Source organism: Lagenorhynchus albirostris, chromosome 10, assembly GCF_949774975.1.
Source record: "Lagenorhynchus albirostris chromosome 10, mLagAlb1.1, whole genome shotgun sequence".
Classification (NCBI taxonomy): Eukaryota; Metazoa; Chordata; class Mammalia; order Artiodactyla; family Delphinidae; genus Lagenorhynchus; species Lagenorhynchus albirostris.
This window is the reverse complement of record NC_083104.1, coordinates 26182168-26203451: the sequence shown is the minus strand read 5'-3', so window position 1 is coordinate 26203451 and position 21284 is coordinate 26182168. Positions and strand designations below refer to the sequence as shown.

The following is a 21284-nucleotide window of genomic DNA, read 5'->3' as shown; positions in this document are numbered from 1 at the left end:
AAAATTACAAAAATGTAGCATTATTAAGGTATGATTCATGCAAAATGCCATGTTTCTGCACTAAAATAAATGGATAAGGATAGACCCTAACAAGTATTAGCCATGTAATTCAATACTTAAGACAACTGTACGTGATTCAGACCTGGCTTAATTTTTTTAAAAAGATCATGAAATCCTTTTTGCAAGACTCTTGAAAATGACTCCTACAGAACAAAACGATAGAGAGAAAACATTTCAACAAAACATTTAACAACCACATTGCTCAAGTATTAAGGACAGAGATCTAGAAAGTTTTGCATATTGATTTACTTTGCATCTTGTAATTACCTCTGATAGCAGTGATTCTTAATATCATGGAACCTCTCCCACAATAAGCATACACCACAAACATTTTGTACATAATTTCACAAGTTCACAGCCCTCCTGAGAGCCTATTCATGGACTTCATTTTCAAAAGTGGTAACGATTTCCAGAAATCAACTAATTTTCTCAGGTACATCCTAGAAATGCCACCTTCTCACTATCTTCCACTTATTTTGTGAGCAAATCAATGTTACCAGTTAAAAACTACCTAGAATACCAATGAGCACTAACATATCTGGCTTGAAAATATTTCATTAAACATTTTTGCATGTTGCTTCCTATCTTTTAAGTATAAGAAAGGCATTTCAGGGCTTCCCTGGTGGCGCAGTGGTTGAGAGTCCGCCTGATGATGCAGGGGACACGAGTTCGTGCCCCAGTCCAGGAAGATCCCACATGCCGCGGAGCGGCTGGGCCCGTGAGCCATGGCCGCTGAGCCTGCCTGCGTGTCCGGAGCCTGTGCTCCGCAACGGGAGAGGCCACAACAGTGAGAGGCCCACGTACCGCAAAAAAAAAAAAAAAAAAAAAAGGCATTTCAATTAAAACAAATATATAATGAAGTCATCTCCCTTTGTGTGAAGAAATGTAAATGAACTGTGAATTGAAATTTAACAGCAACGTAGTTCACTACCAAAACTTTATATGTCTCAAGAGCACAACCAATTTTGAACACACTAAGATCATGTTGCTACTTCAATATTCTTGGGAATGGTGAGTGATTAGCTGGTCTATGGTTTAGGATCAGTTTCCATGCTTGTTTCTTGAGCTTCTTCTACCTCTGAGAGCTTTTCATCATCTGCAATTGAGAAAGAAACATAAAACTTTAATCAAATTTGCTTAAATTATATGTTTAATGAATACATGAAAACACTTTTATCCTTTATTAGCGAATATATTTAAACCAAAAATGGCAAAATGGCAGCCTATGACTGTAATTGACCCACACAAGTGGGTTTGGTTTTAAAGGTCTTGTTTTGGTGGTTGTTATTAGTTGAATCAAAACGCAAATTTTATGTGATAGACTTCAGCTAAAAAAAAAAAAATCTAGGTCTTAGGCTTTTTTGCAAACAATCAGAAGATCAGGTTACATAAAACTTGGCTTTAGTCAATACAAAGAGCAAGTCCCCGGGTCCCCAAAGCACCTAGTTCATTGAGAATGCAAATGTGTTTATGCATTGATTATTTCATTGACTTATTGCCTGCCTGGGTCCTGAATTGTTACTTTATAGCAATATACTACAGTAAACCAAGAACAATTCCAAGTCTATCATGCTTAAATTTCTCTTAATTTACAAACCACTAGACAGGTATTCAAATCGTACATATTCAGGCTTTTCTGCATATAATCAGAAAGATGAACAACATGAGTACCTTCTAATGTCATCCAGCTACACTCCTGTTCTGAAACTGAAGGTGCACTCTCTTTAAAATGTATATTTTAGAAGACATGCCTCTGATCACTTAAAAATCTTCATAGACATTCATTTTGTGACTCTTGTTACTTACTTTCCAGTGTTTGCTGAAGTTCATGGATGGTACTAAGAAGAACGTGAAACTGTTTCCTTCTCAATTCTAGCTGTGTTAATAAGAAAAAAAAATTAATACACATTGATCTATAAACCTATACAGAACACAAAGGCTAACATATATCACATGCAAATACCTTATCTTCAACACTTTCTTTAATATGTGAAAGATGCTCTAATTCTTTTCCCAGAGCCTCTAGTTCCCTGAAAAAAATAAAATAGTGTTATATTTTGCTAATTGGGGGAAGAGAATTCATAATTAATATCTAACTTTTTAATTAGTAAATAGTATTTATTTTAAAAATAAAAGATAAGGAGTTATAATACTCCATTATGATGAGACTTTTAAAACTAAGGGTGATTTCTTCTAAATATGCACTAATTTTCATTAAAATTAAATTTTAGATAACTTTTAAAGTATAGAAAAACTTGATAATAGGATATCAAACCCCAAGAGTTGGTAACTTTTAACATTTTGTCATAATTATTTCAAGTCTTTTTTTTTTTTTTTGGTAAATTGCAGGTTAACTTGAAATACCCTTTGAACTTTACCCCTAGTCCTCTGAACCAGGCCTTTTTCTCCTCCTCTACTCCCCATTCAGGTAATCACTATATCATTCTAATCCTTTTTTATACATATATTTGTATCTCTAAATAACATACAGTATAAGTATATAATACTTGGGGGGGCCCTAACTTTTATAAATGGTTATTATTCTGTACGTATTTCTGAAACTTAGGAATAATTTAAAATTCATTGTATATGTCTTCTGTTATTCTTTCACTAATTGTTTTTGAGATCTGTGTTTAAAAAGTGTTTATCTAGTTAATTCTTTTTATTGAAGATCGGGCTCCTCCTTTTGATGATGTACTCCCACAAAAATGGAATGCATAGACTAGTATGTAAACATTTATGGATAAAGATTAGTTCCTTTCAGAGTAAAACTCTGAACTTACTTTAATGTCTCATGCCTGTCTGGATGACGCTGGATCACTTTTGCCAATGCATCATATTCTGAAAGATATAAAAATGTTTACTAAAATAAGGTTTTTTGAACCTTGTTATCAAACCAAAATGTCTAACATCACAGAGCTCTCCTAATCACTTTCTTAGTACATAAAGAAGTGGAAACACTGAAGGATGGACAGAGTATTGTCAGTTTCTCTTGATTCAATTATAATTTCAAGGATACATGACTTCAGAAGTATTCCAAACAAGGATTTTACCTCCACTCTGTTTTTCCATTTACCTATGCCTGGGCAGAATACAAGAGGCTAGCATAAACGTTAAGTGAACTTAAGTCATTGATCATCAAGTGAACTGATTCTGAAGAGGATCGTATTCCCTATTTGCCCATCAAATAGAAGATCAGCAAGGTGTATATATCTATGTATCTATCTCCTACCATTAATTTCAGATCTTAGACAACAGAAAATTATACTTCTCACTCATTTCAAAGGTAAAGATCTCATAAACTTAGAAATGATTTATAGTTCAGGAACTTTGTTTCTGCTCCACTGAGAACTCCAAGATAAGTCATGTATCTCTTGTTAAGTTTTCCTATGAAATGATATGTGGCACATTTATTTAAAAGTCTCTTTAATCAATAAAAATACTGTAAATTGACATTAATTCTTAAGTAAGTTGGTATATCCTACTCTAAATTGGCCACTGCAACCTGACCACATGCATTTTAGACTGAATTCAAAAAACACCTTTTAAAAATAAGGAATTAGGAGCTTCCCTGGTGGCACAGTGGTTGAGAGTCCGCCTGCCGATGCAGGGGACATGGGTATGGCCCGCATACCGCAAAAATAAATAAATAAAAATAAGGAATTAGGAATTAAATATCTTAATTGGCTCATTAAAAAGTAAAATTCAAGAGTCATGTACCACAGGGCTTCCCTGGTGGCGCAGTGGTTGAAAATTTGCCTGCCAATGCAGGGGACATGGGTTCGAGCCCTGGTCTGGGAAGATCCCACGTGCCGTGGAGCAACTGGGCCCATGAGCCACAGCTGCTGAGCCTGCGCGTCTGGAAGCCTGTGCTCCGCAGCAGGAGAGGCCGCAATAGTGAGAGGCCCGCGCACCGCAATGAAGAGTGGCCCCCGCTTGCCGCAACTAGAGAAAGCCCTCGCACAGAAACGAAGACCCAACACAGCCAAAAAAAAAAAAAAAGAGTCATGTACCACAATGTTCATTGCAGCTCTATTTACAGTAGCCAGGATATGGAAGCAACCTAAGTGTCCATCGACAGATGAACGGATAAAGAAGATGTGGCACATATGGAATATTACTCAGCTATAAAAAGAAATAAAATTGAGTTATTTGTAGTGAGGTGGATGGCCCTAGAGTAGTAGTGAGGTGTAGTGAGGTGGATGGCCCTAGAGTCTGTCTTACAGAGTGAAGTAAGAAAGAGAAAAACAAATACCGTATGCTAGCACATATATATGGAATCTAAAAAAAAAAAGGTTCTGAAAAACCTAGGGTCAGGACAGGAATAAAGAGGCAGACGTAGAGAATGGATTCAAGGACACGGGGAGGGGGAAGGGTAAGCTGGGACGAAGTGAGAGACTGGCATGGACATATACACACTACCAAATGTAAAATACATAGCTAGTGGGAAACAGCCACATAGCACAGGGAGATCAGCTCGGTGCTTTGTGACCACCTAGAGGGGTGGGATAGGGAGGGCGGGAGGCAGATGCAAGTTGGAGGAGATATGGGGATATATGTATATGTATAGCTGATTCACTTGGTTATAAAGCAGAAACTAACACACCATTATAAAGCAATTATACTCCAATAAAGATGTTAAAGAAAAAACAAACTTAAAAAATGCAAAAAAAAAAGTAAAATTCATTGTTTTGGCAATCAGTGTATTAATTCGATATAAGTGTGATATAAGTGTGATTTTTTTTTTTTTTTTTTTTTTTTTTTTGCGGTACACGAGCCTCTCACTATTGTGGCCTCTCCCTTTGCGGGGCACAGGCTCCGCACGCGCAGGCTCAGCGGCCATGGCGCACGGGCCCAGCCGCTCCGCGGCATGTGGGATCTTCCCGGACCCGGGCACGAACCCGTGTCCTCTGCATCGGCAGGCGGACTCTCAACCACTGCGCCACCAGGGAAGTCCATAAGTGTGATTTTTAATAAAAAATTTTTTGGATTACAGTGTAAAAAAAAGAAAAAAAACACAAAAGAACCCTAAGTCATAAAACCCCCACAACTCCAAAATAACCATTAACATTTTCTATATCCTTCTAGTTTTTTTTTTTTGCGTTACGCGGGCCTCTCACTGTTGTGGCCTCTCCCGTTGCGGAGCACAGGCTCCAGACGCGCAGGCTCAGAGGCCATGGCCCACGGGCCTAGCCGCTCCGCGGCATGTGAGATCTTCCCGGACCAGGGCACAAACCGTGTCCCCTGCATCGGCTGGCGGACTCTCAACCACTGCGCCACGAGGGAAGCCTGATATCCTTCTAGTTTTGCATTTATATGTCACAATTGTGACTACACATTATATTTTTTATCTTTCTTTCAATTTACATTATAGGAGGAACAATGCCCCTGCCATTAAAATTATTTTGAAATAGTTGTTATAGACTAAAATAAGACAGACGCTAAATAAAAACAAGAGATCAGAACAAAGTTTAGCTTTATCCTCTTATTAGAAATTTAGGCAGCTTGTAAATGTTTGCTTGCATTGTGCTTAATAGTGGCACAGTGGTTACGAATCCGCCTGCCAATGTAGGAGACACGGGTTCGAGCCCTGGTCCGGGAAGATCCCACATGCCGTGGTGCACCACAACCCCCGTGTGCCTAGAGCCCGTGCTCCGCAACAAGAGAAGCCACCGCAAGGAGAAGCCCAGGCGCAGCAGCAAAGACCCAATGCAGCCATAAATAAATTTATATATAAAAAAAAATTCACGGGCTTAAATTCTTTTCTGTTTTTTGAAAGTAGTTCCATTAAACAAACAAAATAACAAACAAAACCCTAAATAAATTACCTTTGCTCATTAACCGTAACACTATTTAAGCAAAGGGATCTGAGTACAGTAAAAAAACAATAAAATAAAAGAAATACTTGTTTAATCAATACAGTCCAACAACAACAAAAATTTTTTTCAGCATTACCTTCCTTCTCTGCTATTTTAAAGAATAATATAGTTTTAAAGAATTAAGTTTGACTCATAATTCTTTTTTATAATTCAGGTTGATTCTAGCTGAAGGTTTTCCCTCACAATGTTAAAAACTGCATGAAAATACTAGTCAGTAAGAAAGTATTTGCACACTAAATCCCACAAAACCCTTACCTTGGCGATTTTTTCGTATTCGTTTTGCTTGAAGAATTTGCTTTTTGCACTCAGCAATTTTTTCATGTGCTCCAGCAATGCTACATTCTATATAAAAGGTTATTTTTTTTAAAGATAGTTATAACAACATGTATAATCTCCACCCATTTTCAATTTTAAAATATGTTTTTAAATTAAGTTTCATTGCTAATAAAATAGATGCTGGCATTTAAAAAATAGCTGTAACTCAAAGTATTACATATCATTTTAGAAAACATTCTTTCAATTAATGTTGTTATTGTTATTATTTTACCACTAACCAAAGAAAAATGTTAGCAGATATTATTTCCCTTAGACCATAAAAATTACAATTACAGATAGAAACAATTAATCTTCCTTACCTATTTCTTTGTAAATTTTTTCATAATTTTCCATTTCTCTGAGATTCATATCATATACCAGCAAAGTTTTGCCCATTGAAAATTCACATTGGGACAGTGTGCTCAGCATACGTTGGTACTGGCTGTATCTAACCAAAAAAAGAGAGAAAAAGAGAAAAGATTTTTGTGGATTTCCAGTTGAAGTATTATAATGCAGGCATAGATCTGCCAAGTAAATTATACCAAGTTCTGAGAGAATAATTTTCTTTATTTAAAAAAAAATTAGAATATCTGTCCCTTATGTTTTCTTTTTCCAAATGTGGTTTAGTTGAATATATAAACTGTATCAGTTACAAATGCAAAGACGGGACTGTAGATCTTAGCAATATAAGCTTAATTCAAACAACTATTTGTTGAATTTTGTTTAAAATCCTTTTTAAAATGTTTTAAGATGGTTTTTATCTTCACAATTCTGTTCTCATAATTTTTTCACTCTATACAATTATTTATGTGAAAAGCTAGTTCAAATGATGAAAAAATTTAAGTTAAAAAATTATCAAAAATATAAAACCTTGCAGCAACTTTTATTAGTATGTTAAAAAAAGAAAATTTCATTTAGATATTTTCTTACTAAACACTCATCTGCTTTTAAAAGTGACCAAAGTAATGAGTCTGAATTTCACCTTCATTTCTTACCACTATGCCTTCTGCACATTTTTTATTTTTTTATTTTTATTTTTTTTTCAGTACGCGGGCCTCTCACGGTTGTGGCCTCTCCCGCTGCGGAGCACAGGCTCCGGATGCACAGGCTCAGCAGCCATGGCTCACGGGCCTAGCCTCTCCGCGGCATGTGGGATCTTCCCGGACTGGGGCACGAACCCGTGTCCCCTGCATCGGCAGGCGGACTCTCAGCCACTGCGCCACCAGGGAAGCCCGTTCTGCACATTTTAATAAAACATAAAGCAGACCTCTGAAGAGAAGGCCAGAAAAGTCTACTCTGGATTAACAGAGTTGACTCCATTGGACATTTAAGGTGAGTGAAAATCTGAAATATTAACAGGACTGTATATATGGTCTAAAAAAAAATCACACCAGGACATTAGTATAGAAACAACAGCAAAATGAAATACCCCTCTTCCTGGGATCCAGAGTTGCACCATTTAATGAAACTTTTCACTAGCAGATTAATTCTCCGATCATCTCCAGCACCATCTCCATCAATTAGGAGACGCTTCCGTATGACTTCGTCTGGAGGAAAGAACAATGTGAATTAAAATGACTGTCTGGCTCTTGTTAACTTTCGGGGAAAATAACCAATACCATTACTTATTCATTAATCCAAAAGAAAATTATTGAAATGTAAATGTACTTAATGCCACTGTACATTTAAAATTGTTAAATTTTGTTAGGTTTTACTATCATATATATATATATATATATATATATATGGAAAGTTATTAAGTGTTCGTGTCAGGCACTGTTTTAGGGGCTAGGATTATAGCAGAAAAAAGCCTTGCCCTCACAGAACTGGCATTCTACTACCGGATTGTTGAGTAGAAATAATTTTCGGGTACTACCAGGGAAATAAACCAATAATTCTCGGAGAACTTTTTTTTGAAAATCCTGTTCAGACAGAAGGAAGTCTAAAGCATTCATGTCTCTGACTAGTGTGAGGTACTGGTAAAAGGAAAACAGAGAAAAGATTTAAAAGATGTAGTGGCAGAATAGGAAAAGAGAATGAGATGGGTCAGAGAAAAAGGAATAGGTTTTTTTTGTTTGTTTTTTTTGCGGTACGCGGGCCTCTCAGTGTTGGGGCCTCTCCCGTTGCGGAGCACAGGCTCTGGACGAGCAGGCTCAGCGGCCATGGCTCATGGGCCCAGCCGCTCCGCGGCACGTGGGATCATCCCGGACCAGGGCACGAACCCGTGTCCCCTGCATCGGCAGGAGGACTCTCAACCACTGCGCCACCAGGAAAGCCCTGTTTTTTTTTTTTAAGTGTAATTTTAAAAATAAATTTATTTATTCATTTTTGGCTGCGTTGGGTCTTCTCGTTGCTGCCCAAGGGCTTTCTCTAGCTGTGGCGAGCGCGGGCTACTCTTGGTTGCGGCGCGCGAGCTTCTCATTGCGGTGGCTTCTCTTGCTGCAGAGCACAGGCTCTAGGCGTGCGGGCTTCAGTACTTATGGCACACGGGCTCAGTAGTTGTGGCTCACGGGCTATAGAGCGCAGGCTCAGTAGTTGTTGCGCACGGGCTTAGGTGCTCGGTGGCATGTGGGATCTTCCCGGTCCAGGGCTCTGAACCCATGTCCCCTGCATTGGCAGGCAGATTCTTAACCACTGCACCACCAGGGAAGTCCCCAAAAAAGTGTAATTTAGTTATTATATCTATAATGTTTCTTTCCCCATGAGGACTTTTTTTTTTTAATAAGTCTGTCTCACTTTTGTTCCAAGGAAAAGAAAAAAGAGAAAAAGGAATAGAAAAGCAGTGCAGATGATAATGATGAGTAACAGGTGGGGCCCCAAAGGGTCTGCCTGGCAGCCCTGACCTAGTGTTCTTCCTGGACAAGATAATGCTGGATCATAACAAGAGAAACGCAAATTGAAACCACAATAAGGTATCACTTTAATCTATCATATTGGCAAATATCAAAGACCTGATAATCAGTGATGGCAAAGGTGTTGAGAAATCGCACTTACGCACACTGATGGAATGCAAACTGGTACACTCTTTGCAGGGCAGCTGGCCAATAATACAATATTCAAAACGCACATACCTTTCTGACCCCATTATTCCAGTTCTAGGAATTCATCCTATAGATACATGTGCACCCATGCACAAAGATAAATGTAAAGGGACGTTCTTAACAGTGCTGCTTGTGGTAGAAAGATTGCAAACCTAAACATTCACCAGTAAGAGACTGGGTAAATTATGAAACATTCATTAAATGTAATAATATGCAGCCAAAAGAATAGTGTGGATGTATATACTGATATCAAAAAAATCTCCTTAGATATGTTAAATAAAATGAAAACAAAACAGGTGCAGAGAAACAGTTTGCTGCCATTTGTGTAGAAAAGGAGGAGGCCATGTGTGTATATGTGCGCCCATCACATATATGTTTGTGTATTCAGAGAATATCTTTGGAAGAATCCACAAGAAACTGGTAACAGTGGCTGTTTCTGGTGAGAGGGATTACAGATATAGGATGAGAAGGGATTTAATTTTTATATGACTTTGTAGGATTTGTTTTCTTACCATGTGCGTGAATCTAAAAAAAATAATTTTTAAAGTGTGAATAATTCCCGGAGAGCCTGCAGGATGAATACAGAAAAATCTTTAAACAATAGTTCCTGTGTGTAGGCAGAAGTATTTCTGAGCGCAGGTGCAACAGAGATAAACTTTGGAAGGCAGATGGCTCCAGTTTTAAAATCTATTCTGTGACATCAGATAAACATTTTTAGAATTAGGTATTGTTCTCAGAGTCACGGCTTTGACAGATGGCTCAAGCTACAGATTCATCAAGTGTTTTAATTTTACACTTTAAAATATAAACTAATGCTTTCCGTATTTAACCACCAACAATGTTATTTGAGGAGACTAAGGACAAAACACAGTCCCTGAAGAGATTAAAATGCAGAAAATGAAATTGATTTTCTAAAATCACAAATGTTTTAACTTTGTTAAAAGTAAACATTCAGTGGGTGAGCAATCCAGTGGTCAGTTGAGGCTCTTTAGTTTCTTTTTGATCTCCTTATCTCTAATCTTCCAAGCCCCCAAGAAACCCCATCTTCCTCTCAGATACCCAGGCACCCTACTTTATTGAGGACCAGGGATTTCAAATGTAAATGAATTCAGGGAATAGGGAGTAAGGAAATTGAGGAGTAAGTACCTAAAGGGGTAAGCTATTACCAGAGCTGGCTCTTCAAGAGATTTGTAAAGTTCGGTGACTAACTAAAAATGTTTCAAATACATTTTGTGATCTTGTCAGCTGTATACTTAAGATCTGAGCACTCTTTATATATGTATGTAATATCCTAATTACAGAATTTTTTTTTTTTTTTTTTTTTTTTTTTTTGCGATACGCGGGCCTCTCACTGTTGTGGCCTCTCCCGTTGCGGAGCACACGTGCAGGCTCAGCGGCCATGGCTAACGGGCCCAGCCGCTCCGCGGCATGTGGGATCTTCCCGGACCGGGGCACGAACCCGCGTCCCCTGCATTGGCAGGCGGATTCTCAACCACTGCGCCACCAGGGAAGCCCATAATTACAGAAAAATTTGAAAAATGTTTAAAGCATTGTACAGGCCAAATAAACTTGGGGAAAAGGTTCGTCAGGGTCCACCCTATGTCTTGTTCATTCTGTTTGCTCTCCAGCCTCTCACACTGTGTCTTTACATTTCTGATGCTCAATAAAGATTTTTAAATTGGATTTGTGGTGCCTGCCTGGGACCATCTGCCCTCCAAAGAGTTTGTCTCAATAAAACACTAACAAGGACTAGCAGCAACCATCTTATTTTCAGGTCCATAGCAGAGATTTCCCTTCTTGTACAAAAGACACAAATATTTGATCAATGAGCAGATGTGTCCGTAGGTACCGGACTAAGTTCTGAGGACATGAAGTAAAGACCTGAGCTCCTTCACTCTAGTTGGAGAAGTAACACCCATATGAATACACACACACACACACACAGAGGAAGCTGGGATTGTTAAATGAGTGACACACACAGCAGGAGATTAAGAGGAGAGCTTCCTTTAGCTTGGGGGGAACAGGGAAAGAGGATTTTGAGCTGCTCTTTTGATACTTGAAAACCATCAGTCAAAAAAGCCAAAAGGCATTTTAGCAGTATCTATCGAAATTTCAAATAATATGGCCTCTTTGACCCAAAAATCCTAGATATACTTGCCTATATGCAATATGACATGTTCATCAACAGGGGGTTAGATAAATTTCGACATAAGAATATGATGGAATACTAAGAAGCGATAAAAAACAAAGAATGAGGAAACATCTGTGTACTGGGAGAGAGAGAGACCACTTAATACAACTTGTTAAAAGTGTAAGGTGAAGAATCATATTTATGGCATGCTTCTTTTCATATAAAAATGGGGGGAAATAAGAATATATATTCACGTGTTTATATTCACATAGATATCCTGGAATGCTATACAAGAAGCTAATAATAGGGGTTACCAAGGAATTGGGGCAGTATCAGTTGGGGAGCTGGAGGACAGGCTGGAAGATGGGGAAATATTTTTTTATATTATTTGATTTTTGAACCATATAGGTACTCAAAATCTGTTAGCTGTTGTTTGAAAAAGAAAGCAAGCTATAATTGTGGTGATGGTATCATAGGTGTTTGTATATGCCCAAACGCATCAAATTGTACACAATACGCGTAGTTCTTTGTGTATCAATTATACCTCAATAGAAGTTTTAGAAACAAAGAAAGCAAGCTAAAGTTGTTTCCCTACTCCCCATCCCCACCCACCCCCAGCAGGCAGGGAGAAAGCTGTGAGCTAAGGCAGAGGTGTGGAATGCAAGGCTGGATCTGGCTGTGAGTACTCTAGGACAATAGGGAGGCTGGATGTGTGTGAAGACAGATATCATCATCGAGACCCAAGTTCATAAAGGCAGTTAGAGGTCAGATTATGGGAGTCCACACTAGTAAATGCCATCCTGGTAGACTTGGACCTTCCTGGAAGGCAACAAGTTGGAGTTGCTGAAGATTCATGGCTGGACTTTCTAGGAGGATCAAGTTGAGGGCAGAGTGTACAAAATGGAACGCAGCTGTGAAGCACCTAGGAGGCTACCAAAGCATAGGCAGTAGGAGCTAAAATGCCATGAATTAAAGCAGAGATTAGAATCGCAGGTCCCGGAAGGCAAATTACGAAAGGCAGGGGCCAGGGCCAACACTGGCCGACACAGCACAAGGAGAAGTGCAGTCTGATGAGTTCTGGTGAGGGGGGGGATTCGCTGTCCAGGCATTCACGGATCTTTCTCCTACGTCAGTCCTATCCCTCTTTTGTCTACAGAGCATTTCTTCACAGCCAGACCCTGGGCCAGAAGTCAAAACCTGGGTCCAACGTTCTGGTTAGTCCACAGTGTTTACTTTGTGTTTGTGACCAACTTTTAACTTCACCTCTAAAAATGGGAATAAAACTATCCACTTCATAGGACTGCTGTGAAACTTTATGGAAATAAAAGTGTACAGAGGAGCATGATGCCTGTTCATTGTAGGAAAGAAAAAAAGGAAAAAAAAAGTTATTCTTCATGCTAAATTTAATTCACAATTTAATGTTAAAAAGTGAGTATATGTTGGAGATACATCTATAGATACATCTATATACCCATATAGATATATATTAGGCATACAAAGTTTTGTCCAGTTATGATTTCTCACAAATTTGCTTGTCTCAAGCTTTGTACTGTAAGGTCATGATATTTCTAGCTTAAACTGCATAGGCAGTTGCTGCCTAGGAAATTCTCTGTGGATGAGGATGATTGAAATAACATACATAAAGTACAGAGCACAGCTCCAACAGCAACAAAGTAAAACCAAAGGGTAAGTTGCCAGTTTGAAAACAGCCTCTGTTCTTTTTAAATTTAAAGATGGCCAGCTGCTGACAGTTCCCAGCGTGTATGATACCAGCATTGTTATTTTTAATGGTACCTCCTCAATTAGCTCTAGATTGAACACACCTAAACATGTTCTGTTTACTATATACATTGACTTCATAAATTGTTATCATGCTGAAACTCTCTGTAAGCAATCTGGATGCTAATATTAATCCTGGCGGGCCTTGGCCCACCTGTAAAAATGGTGAAGATGGCTTAGAAACTATTTCAGTGATGTTATCAACATCATTCCTCAGTTGTCCCAATTACTTTCTTAACTGACCACGAGGATCAAAACCATGTGGGAAAAGCCTTGAAACCAAAATACCTAACATCTGCTCTGAGAGTGGTGGTTTTCCACCTAATTTTAGGCTCGTAGGAAGATTTCCTACTGGATTCAGTTGTATGTGTGCCATAATTATATCTACAAAATGTCTGCCATTCAAAAATCATTTTCAAATCAGTTATGACACATGCATGGCGACAAGCAAATATTTACTCAAAAAACTGGGATGTATTTTAGACCCTTTCCTGTCTTATATGCCACTTTCTACCTAGAAGAAGTATGTCAAGAAGTCCTTTTAAAGGGTTAGATTTTAATGCCCGATTTTCCATAAACAGGCTGGAAGAAATGACTGCTTTACAGTCACTAAACCAACTCTTCATTTCCAAGCCTCTGGATGGATGACACAAACATCTTAGGAATTTTCTCATTTTAGTGTGGAAAGGACAATCTCTCCTAAACCCAGACTAACACGGCTTTCAAAACCCCTAATTGTTATTCCCTCCAAGTGGCTATTGAAACCTTGATTACAAAACAAGTTTTCATACCCTCTTGGAGCAAATACTGAAAAAAGGAAAGAGAAGAACAATTTGGAAGATAATGGTGGGCCAAGTTCCAAAACACTTACTTTAGGGACATGTCAAGGCTTGACAACCAGTGATAAGAGCCTGTTATGTAACTTCCTCCTAGGGCTAAGCTACCGCTAAGCGTGCCTGCCGATCTGCTAGACCGCACAGCTCCCGATCTCACCTGCTTTCAAGAAATAGCAATTCTGTGATCTAACAGCGAGGATAAGCATTTCCTTTCTGAAGGCAGTTTAGCAGGAAATTCTGCAGGCACACAAGCACACCACTGGCTTTTTCTTGGTGTTCCTAAACACTCTGGATCCAAACTGAAAACCACAGGAAGGGATAACGAGATAAGATTACACAGGAAAAAACAGCTAGCTACTAGGAAACCAATGAGGCAATATGTATTTTAATTAAGAATACATATACCCTTGACCTGTCTGCTAGAAATGATTCCCACAAGTGTACAAAGACAACTATGCATATATCTCCAGTCATACTATTTGTAAGAGTAAAAAACAGAAAATAAAAAAAAATGTTTACAAGGGGCTTAATTAAAAAATATATATATAACAGAATATCACAAAATAAGGTAGAAAAAGCTCCAGAAGAACTCAAAGATGTATCATTGATTATGGAAGTATAGTTCAAAAGAGCACGTAAACGTTTGTGTAAAACTTTATACATGCATACCGGCACACCAACTAACATATACATAATGCTTATAATATGCTAAGTTATCCTCACAAAAGCCCTATAAAGTGGATATTACCCCTATTTACCAATGAAGGCACTGAAAGTTACTTGAAGGAGTAAAGCTGGGACTCAAACTCAGGAGTTTGACGCCCGAGGTGTTTTTTGCCTTTTATGGCATTTAAAAACCATTCTGGAAGAGTACACAAAAAAACACCTTACACTAATTACCTCTGGGAAGTGGGATTAGCAGTGGAAGGTGAAGAGGGGAAGGTTTTCACTTGTCGCTTGGTGCATTTCTTCTTGAATTTCCTAACGTGTATTATTTGTCTTCCTCACAGTATCAACAGTCGTTATCTGGATAGAGAGCTTATTGGTCATTTTGAGGTATTTTTCTTCACTTTTTTTGAAGTAAAAATTCTCATCAGTGTTCTTTAATAAATCTATGATGTGTTAACAAGAAAAAAGGAAACTGGCTTGACTTGACCTATTAACTAGAGGAGAGACTAAGGCCATGTAAAAACAACGTGTGTGTAGATTCCTCTTAAGAGTCATCACTAGATCACCATCGCTTATGGGTTATTAAGCTGAATTACATATATTCCATTGTGTTGGATTCCTCTTGGTAAAATAACACCTAGCCCCTCCTTTCAAGGAGCTTAAAATCATTAAAACAACTTTTAAGGCCAACAATATTAAGACACAAAGAAGTCAGGTGGAAAGAATAAATAAGATGGTTTGATTCTTCCATGTAAATATGGATCTCTCGGGAGACACTTAGGCCCAGTCTAAATAAATTGCTGATACCAAAGTAAATTACATAAACCAAAATTAAATTAAACATTAAAAAAAGAAAAGCAAAAAAATGAATGTTGAAGGCCTTTGTTTTTCTCTAGATTTATTTAAATGTTTATAGAGTATGGCCCTAATAAAGTCAAGGTTGAAACTCCAATCTTGCTTAGAGATACCTTTTATCTTGGTTAAAGAAGTATTATTTTATATTTGAACTGCTTCAGAAACCCCTGTGCTGGGACCACAGATGAGGGCAAAAAGTGGTCAAATCCATTGGCACTAGTGAAAAAAAAAGCCAAGCAAACTCCTTGGCCACAAATGTCTAATTAACTTTCGATCAGCAATTGAGATTGGAATAGCAGCAGCAGCAGACACTTAGCGTTTGTACACTCCTTTATTTGATGACCATAACTCTTGTTTGTTTCCTTTCAGTCTGAAAAGTGTCCTCGTTTGGACAATCAATTAAATGGTCACTCAACTTCGAAGTGCTTTACATATATTAATCACGCTTCATCCCTGAAAACACCCTATAAAGTATGTATTATTGTCTTCCTTTTACAGATGAGTAGTGTCACCTCTGCAGTCAGAGGAATATATACACAATTACATTATTAGAAAAGCCATAGTGCCATTCCATTATTCTGTCATATTGTTCATGGGCATGTTAAAAACCATTATTTCAAGTTTTAACAAGCATATTATCCATGCATGACACTTTCTAATTTAATAAACAACAACAAAAAAACACTGTCAAAACCAACAAGCTCTATGAAATGGAGTGTACAGCCACATCCTGCTCCCACCCCCCTTCTCATCTCCCATCTGTGGCTCTGGAATATCAAGATATACACCTAATGTTCTCTGTACTGAAAAAAGTGCTTCTGAAACACTTTCTATCAGAGTTCTAACACTGTTTAACACCCTTTAAATTAACACATACAAAATACAAACTGTGAACATAGTTTAAATTAACAGAAACAACATCTAAACTGTTTTCCAGTTAGCCAGAATGCTGGGGTGGCAACAGAGGAGAGCGGCTTTGCCAATAACTAGCTATATGACAGCAAGCCACTAACTTCCCAGGACTTCCACTTGTCCATCTAAAGGCAACGGTATTGGTGATAATATTTATAGTTCAGTATCTATAGGTAACAAGATAGCGTCTCTCTCCTTCCCTTTGAGGAGGGCAGTTCCTCCAATTAACCAATGTGTCCTTGTACAGGAAATAAAGAGGTTCTCCTCCAAGGGCTCCTAGTCCAATTGGATATGCAAACCCAGATGTAAGGACTACACAAAGGCACAGCACCTTGCCAGGCACTCAGACTTGGAAGAGGACATCAGCCCTCTAGTCTCCAGAGACAGGTATTGGAACTTTTTCAAGACCTTTTCAGGAGGATGATAGAAATATGGAGGCCACCCACTCCTCAGTCCTCTCCACTGTCATGTCATCATCCTAATCCAAGCCCACCTTGGAGTACTTCTCGTTGGCCTCCCTGTTTCCATTCTTGCCTTCCTAGAATCCATTCTCTACACAGCAACCCAGAATGATACAAAAGATGTATTGTATCACTAACTCTTCTGCTTGAAACCCTCCCATCACTTCCAAGGGCCCACAGAAGACAACCTGATCTCCTTTCCATGGCCTGCAAGGCTGTTTATTTCTCTGACCTCCTCTTGTATCCCACCCGTCCTGGTCCACCTGGATCCAGCCCCAGTGGCCTTCCCCATCTTCCTTAAACGGCGCAGAGGTTGTCTGCACCTCAGGCCTTTGCACTAGTTGTTGCCTCTATCTGGAATACTTTCCTTGGCTCTTCACGCAGTGGACCCCTTCAGGTCTTAGCGTAAACATCGCTTATCAGAGGTCACACCTGAGCACCTGATTTTAACCTAACTCTCCACAGCCCTCCCCCATTACTCTCTTATTCCATCTAGTTCATTCTCAGAACCAAATTATGCTCTTTCTCAGAAATTATCTTACTTACTTGATTGCATGCTGTTGCTTCCCTCCCCCAAGTAAGAGTCGGGTCTTCCTCTATACAGTCTACTGTTATAACCAGCACTGTGCTTGGGAGGCATGCAATAGATATTTACATTATGTATCACGCACTCCTGCTTGATTCTTACCAAAAGCTCAGCTGAGGAAAATCAAATTTACCGAGATTACCTAAAGAAGTTGTGGCTTGTCCTTTCCTCTATGGTCTAGATAATTCTTAAAACAAAAAAAGCCCAAAAACCTTGCTCTGAAGTAAGGCAGACCAGCAGAGCTTTCACCTAAACCACATGGTCTATCTGCTTTGGAATGCCTTTCTAAGTTGTGATTTAGCCTTCTTTGACCTAGTAAGGCATGTGCTAAGAAACAGGTTTATGATCCTCAGTGCTGAAAAGAGGTTAAGGATATGACACTGGCTTTTGTTTATGAGGACCCTAAAGAGCAGCTTATTTTTTAGTGTTTAAATTTAAAAAAAAAATTAAAAAAAAAAAACAAAAAACCCCACTGCTTGTCCTGGGTATCTAATGTTGCCTTCCTGCTCTCATGAACACTAGATCACAGGATGGCCTAGGTCCTGCCTCTTGGTATGGACAGCTAGGGAAACAAGTCACTTGCACCTTTAATTAACATACAGATTTGACCCCCTGATTACAAGGATCACCCCACTTCTAACTTCCTCTTGTTTTTACTAGTCTTGATCTTCTTTTGGCCTTGTTTCCTCATCCATTTATTTTAACGTTTTCTCATTATAATGAGCTGCTTTAAATATTTTCTGGAATATGCCATATAAGTAAATTAAGTATTAAGGGCTAGAGCAGAAATATACATAAGATAATATGGTTAATAGGTTAACCTACTGAAAGATCAACTGGTTAAGAGCAGAGAATATTTGATGTGAGTCCTGAAGAATAAATGGGTGGTCACCAGGCAGAAAAGGCAGGGAGTGGCAACCTGCACAGATAAAAGAGAGGGAGAAGGCACAGTCCTCATCAGAGGAAAGTGGAGGAGAGGCAAGTAAACCAACTCTTACATTTAATAGTATTTACTGAACATTACTATGTATCAGATGCAGTGCAAAGCACTTCACAACTTTTAGTGCATCTAATTCTCAAAACCAGCCTATGAGGTAGACTGTATTATTATCCCCATTTACAAGGAATGAAAGTAAGGCTCAAAGAGGTTAATTAACCTGCACAAGGTCAGACTGCTTTTAAGTGGCAGAGTGAGGATTCTGATGGCCTCTTTGGATGTAGGGAGTATCTGACTGCAATCAGTGCATTTACTAGAACTAATCTTCCCTCTCCATTTCCCTTCTGACAAAACCTCTCTCTCCCCTGCCGTTGTCTACTTCAATGAATAGAGAAGTTTCCAATCAGAAACCAGGGATAGTCCTCGGCCCTTCCCCTCATATCCATTCGCTCTCCTGACATTTGACCTCATAAATTTCTCTCCCACCTGCCTACTTCTCTGCAGTCCCTCTTGGTCCCAGCCTCTATCATCTCTCACTAGGACCAGGGCAGCTGTAGCTGAGAGACAGGATGCACAAGGGGGAAGAGGAAGAACTCTGAGCCAGATTGCTTGATGTGGAGCTCAGGCTCTATAACTTGCTACCTGTGCAACCTGGGGCAAGTTACTTCACCTCGTTGTGTCCCAGTGTCGTCTGTAAAGTGGGGATAATAATTAGAACATGCTTGACATACTAACATACTATATAGATGTTAGAAAGGAGAGAGGCCACTTAACTCCTCACTTTCCCTTCCCCTCATCACATAGTAGAGTGTGGTGGTTGTTTTTGATGCAAATCTGATAACATCCTACCAATGCTAAAAAAACTTTTAATGGTTTCCCACTCCCCTCAAAAATTTCTGGCTCATAACTTTCTAACTTCTAGCCAATACTTACTATCTTTGAGTTCTTCCAATGCTTTGTGGCCTTTGCACAAGTAGTTCTCCACCTGGCATACCAATCCAACTACATCTAGTTATCCTTCAAAGAACGGGATTAAGAGTAACTTTTTCAGGGAGGCTTTCTGATCTCTGAGAATGGATAAGCAATCTTTGTTACATGCTTCTACGGTTCCGAACCTTGAACTTCCTCTGTAGTAACGTTTGCCACCGTGAAAACTAATTATCTCCTGTGTTTTTCCCACCAGACTGTGACCTCAGAGGAGGAAAAGGTCTTGCCTGTTGGTTCTGGGCTGTTAAGCCCAAGGCCTAGCCCAGGTGGGATAAATATCTACTGAATAAATGAAACTGGAATGAAGCGAAGTTTTAACTGGACCTTGAAGAGACTTCACTTCATTACTCCTCATCATGATCACAAATTTGGGCCTGTTACTCTTCCCCCCAGTGGCCTGGTCCTTCAAGGTGGAAACTCTGTCTACCTCCCACTCTTCAGAAATGGCCTCTCTATAGGCATCTAAGGTTACTGGCCACTCTTTCTTCAAATAGACCCTGCACCCCTAGGTCCCCCTTCCCAAATGTCAAAGGACTTCCTTACTCCTTAACTGGATACCTTCTTAGATTCTCCCTCCAGTTGCCCATCATGCTTGTCCACCTTCCCCAAGGTGTCACTCTATTTCTGCTCTCAATCTGTAGACCACCCCCTGGGCCCCTCCTTACATGGAGGGACCTCCTAAACTGTCCTCACAACTTTCCCGAAACCCAGCCCCTGCCTCTCCCCCGACTCCATTCCAGCAGACAAACCACCCTCCCCAAGACATACAAAGGAATCTTCTAGTGTCCTGATCTACCCTAGGTGGCCCCATCCCTATACTGGCTCCTCTTAATACCCCAGGCACAGTCCCTGGCTGTCCTCCGGACACCCCGTCCACATCTACTCTTTTTAGATACTGTCCCCAGCTCCCTCTCGCTACCCCCAAGCCAGGACTAGTTCTCAGGCCTCAGTGCAATCCACCCCATGGTCTGGGGGACCTTCCCAATCCGTCCAGAGGACTCCTCCAGTTGTCACCCTCTGTGCGCTGACACCCCGGGTACTATTGTCCCGGGACTCCCTTCTTTCCGACTTGGCCCGAAACTCTCGGCCCATCCCCGGAGTTCCCACTCTCTTTCAGCTCTCCAAAGGTCCTCCGGACCCCCGGCTGCAAGGCCTCCACCCCTTCCTCCCCTTCGCCGCTCCTCGGGCCCCATCACCCCCACTCAGTGCTCCCTCACCACATCCTCCGACAGCCTGGACCCCTTCCGGGTACCATCCGCCAGCGCATAGCTGCCGGCCTCCCCGGGCCCCCACGTGTGCTCCCGGCCCCTCGACGATCCTCCCAGCGTACCCTCCCCACGCCCCGCGCGGCCTCGGGAGAGCGGGCCTCGGAGTTCGCGGGGCTCCGAGGAGAGGCCCAAGGGCTCGGGGGAAGCGGCCGGGAAAGCCCGGGTCTCCGAGGGGCCCGATCGGGGAGGCCAAGGGGCTCCCGAAAGCGGCAGGGGAGGCCGGGGGTCTCGGGGGGAGGCGGCGGCGGGGGCCGGGGAGGCCGCGCGGCCCCGGGGATTGGGCCGGAGCGGCAGCGAGCGGGCCTCACCGTCAGTCACGGCTCCCATGGCGTGCGCGGCGGCGGCGGCGGCGGCGGCGGCGCAAGCTGAGGCGGCGGTTGGCGGCGGCGGAGGTCAAACTCCCACAATGCAGCCGGGTAAACAGCCATGGAGGAGGAGGCGGCGGCGCCCGCGGCCGCCCGCTCCGCCGCCTGAGCCGCGCCGCGCCGCCGCCGCCGCCGCGGGACCTGCGCTCTGCGCGCTCCCCGAACTCCCCGGGGGCGGCCGCGGCCGGCGCGTGTGGGGCGAA

At 40.8% G+C, this 21284-nt stretch overlaps 1 protein-coding gene across 2 annotated transcripts; it reads right to left on the bottom strand.

The window, feature by feature from the left end:
- Positions 1-288: 288 nt before the first annotated feature.
- Positions 289-21190, bottom strand: THOC7 (THO complex subunit 7). 2 transcript variants are annotated; one of them, XM_060161427.1, is made up of 8 exons: positions 21025-21190; positions 7684-7801; positions 6575-6702; positions 6195-6281; positions 2844-2901; positions 2024-2090; positions 1867-1936; positions 289-1156 (listed from the first exon to the last, which is right to left on the bottom strand). In XM_060161427.1, the coding sequence occupies exons 1-8, from the start codon at positions 21041-21043 to the stop codon at positions 1089-1091; spliced, it is 615 nt and encodes a 204-aa protein (XP_060017410.1). In that variant the 5' UTR covers positions 21044-21190; the 3' UTR covers positions 289-1088. The 2 variants fall into 2 exon arrangements, with proteins under 2 accessions (XP_060017410.1, XP_060017411.1); XM_060161428.1 differs by lacking the exon at positions 21025-21190 and adding an exon at positions 14077-14176.
- Between the last annotated feature and the right edge of the window lie 94 nt (positions 21191-21284).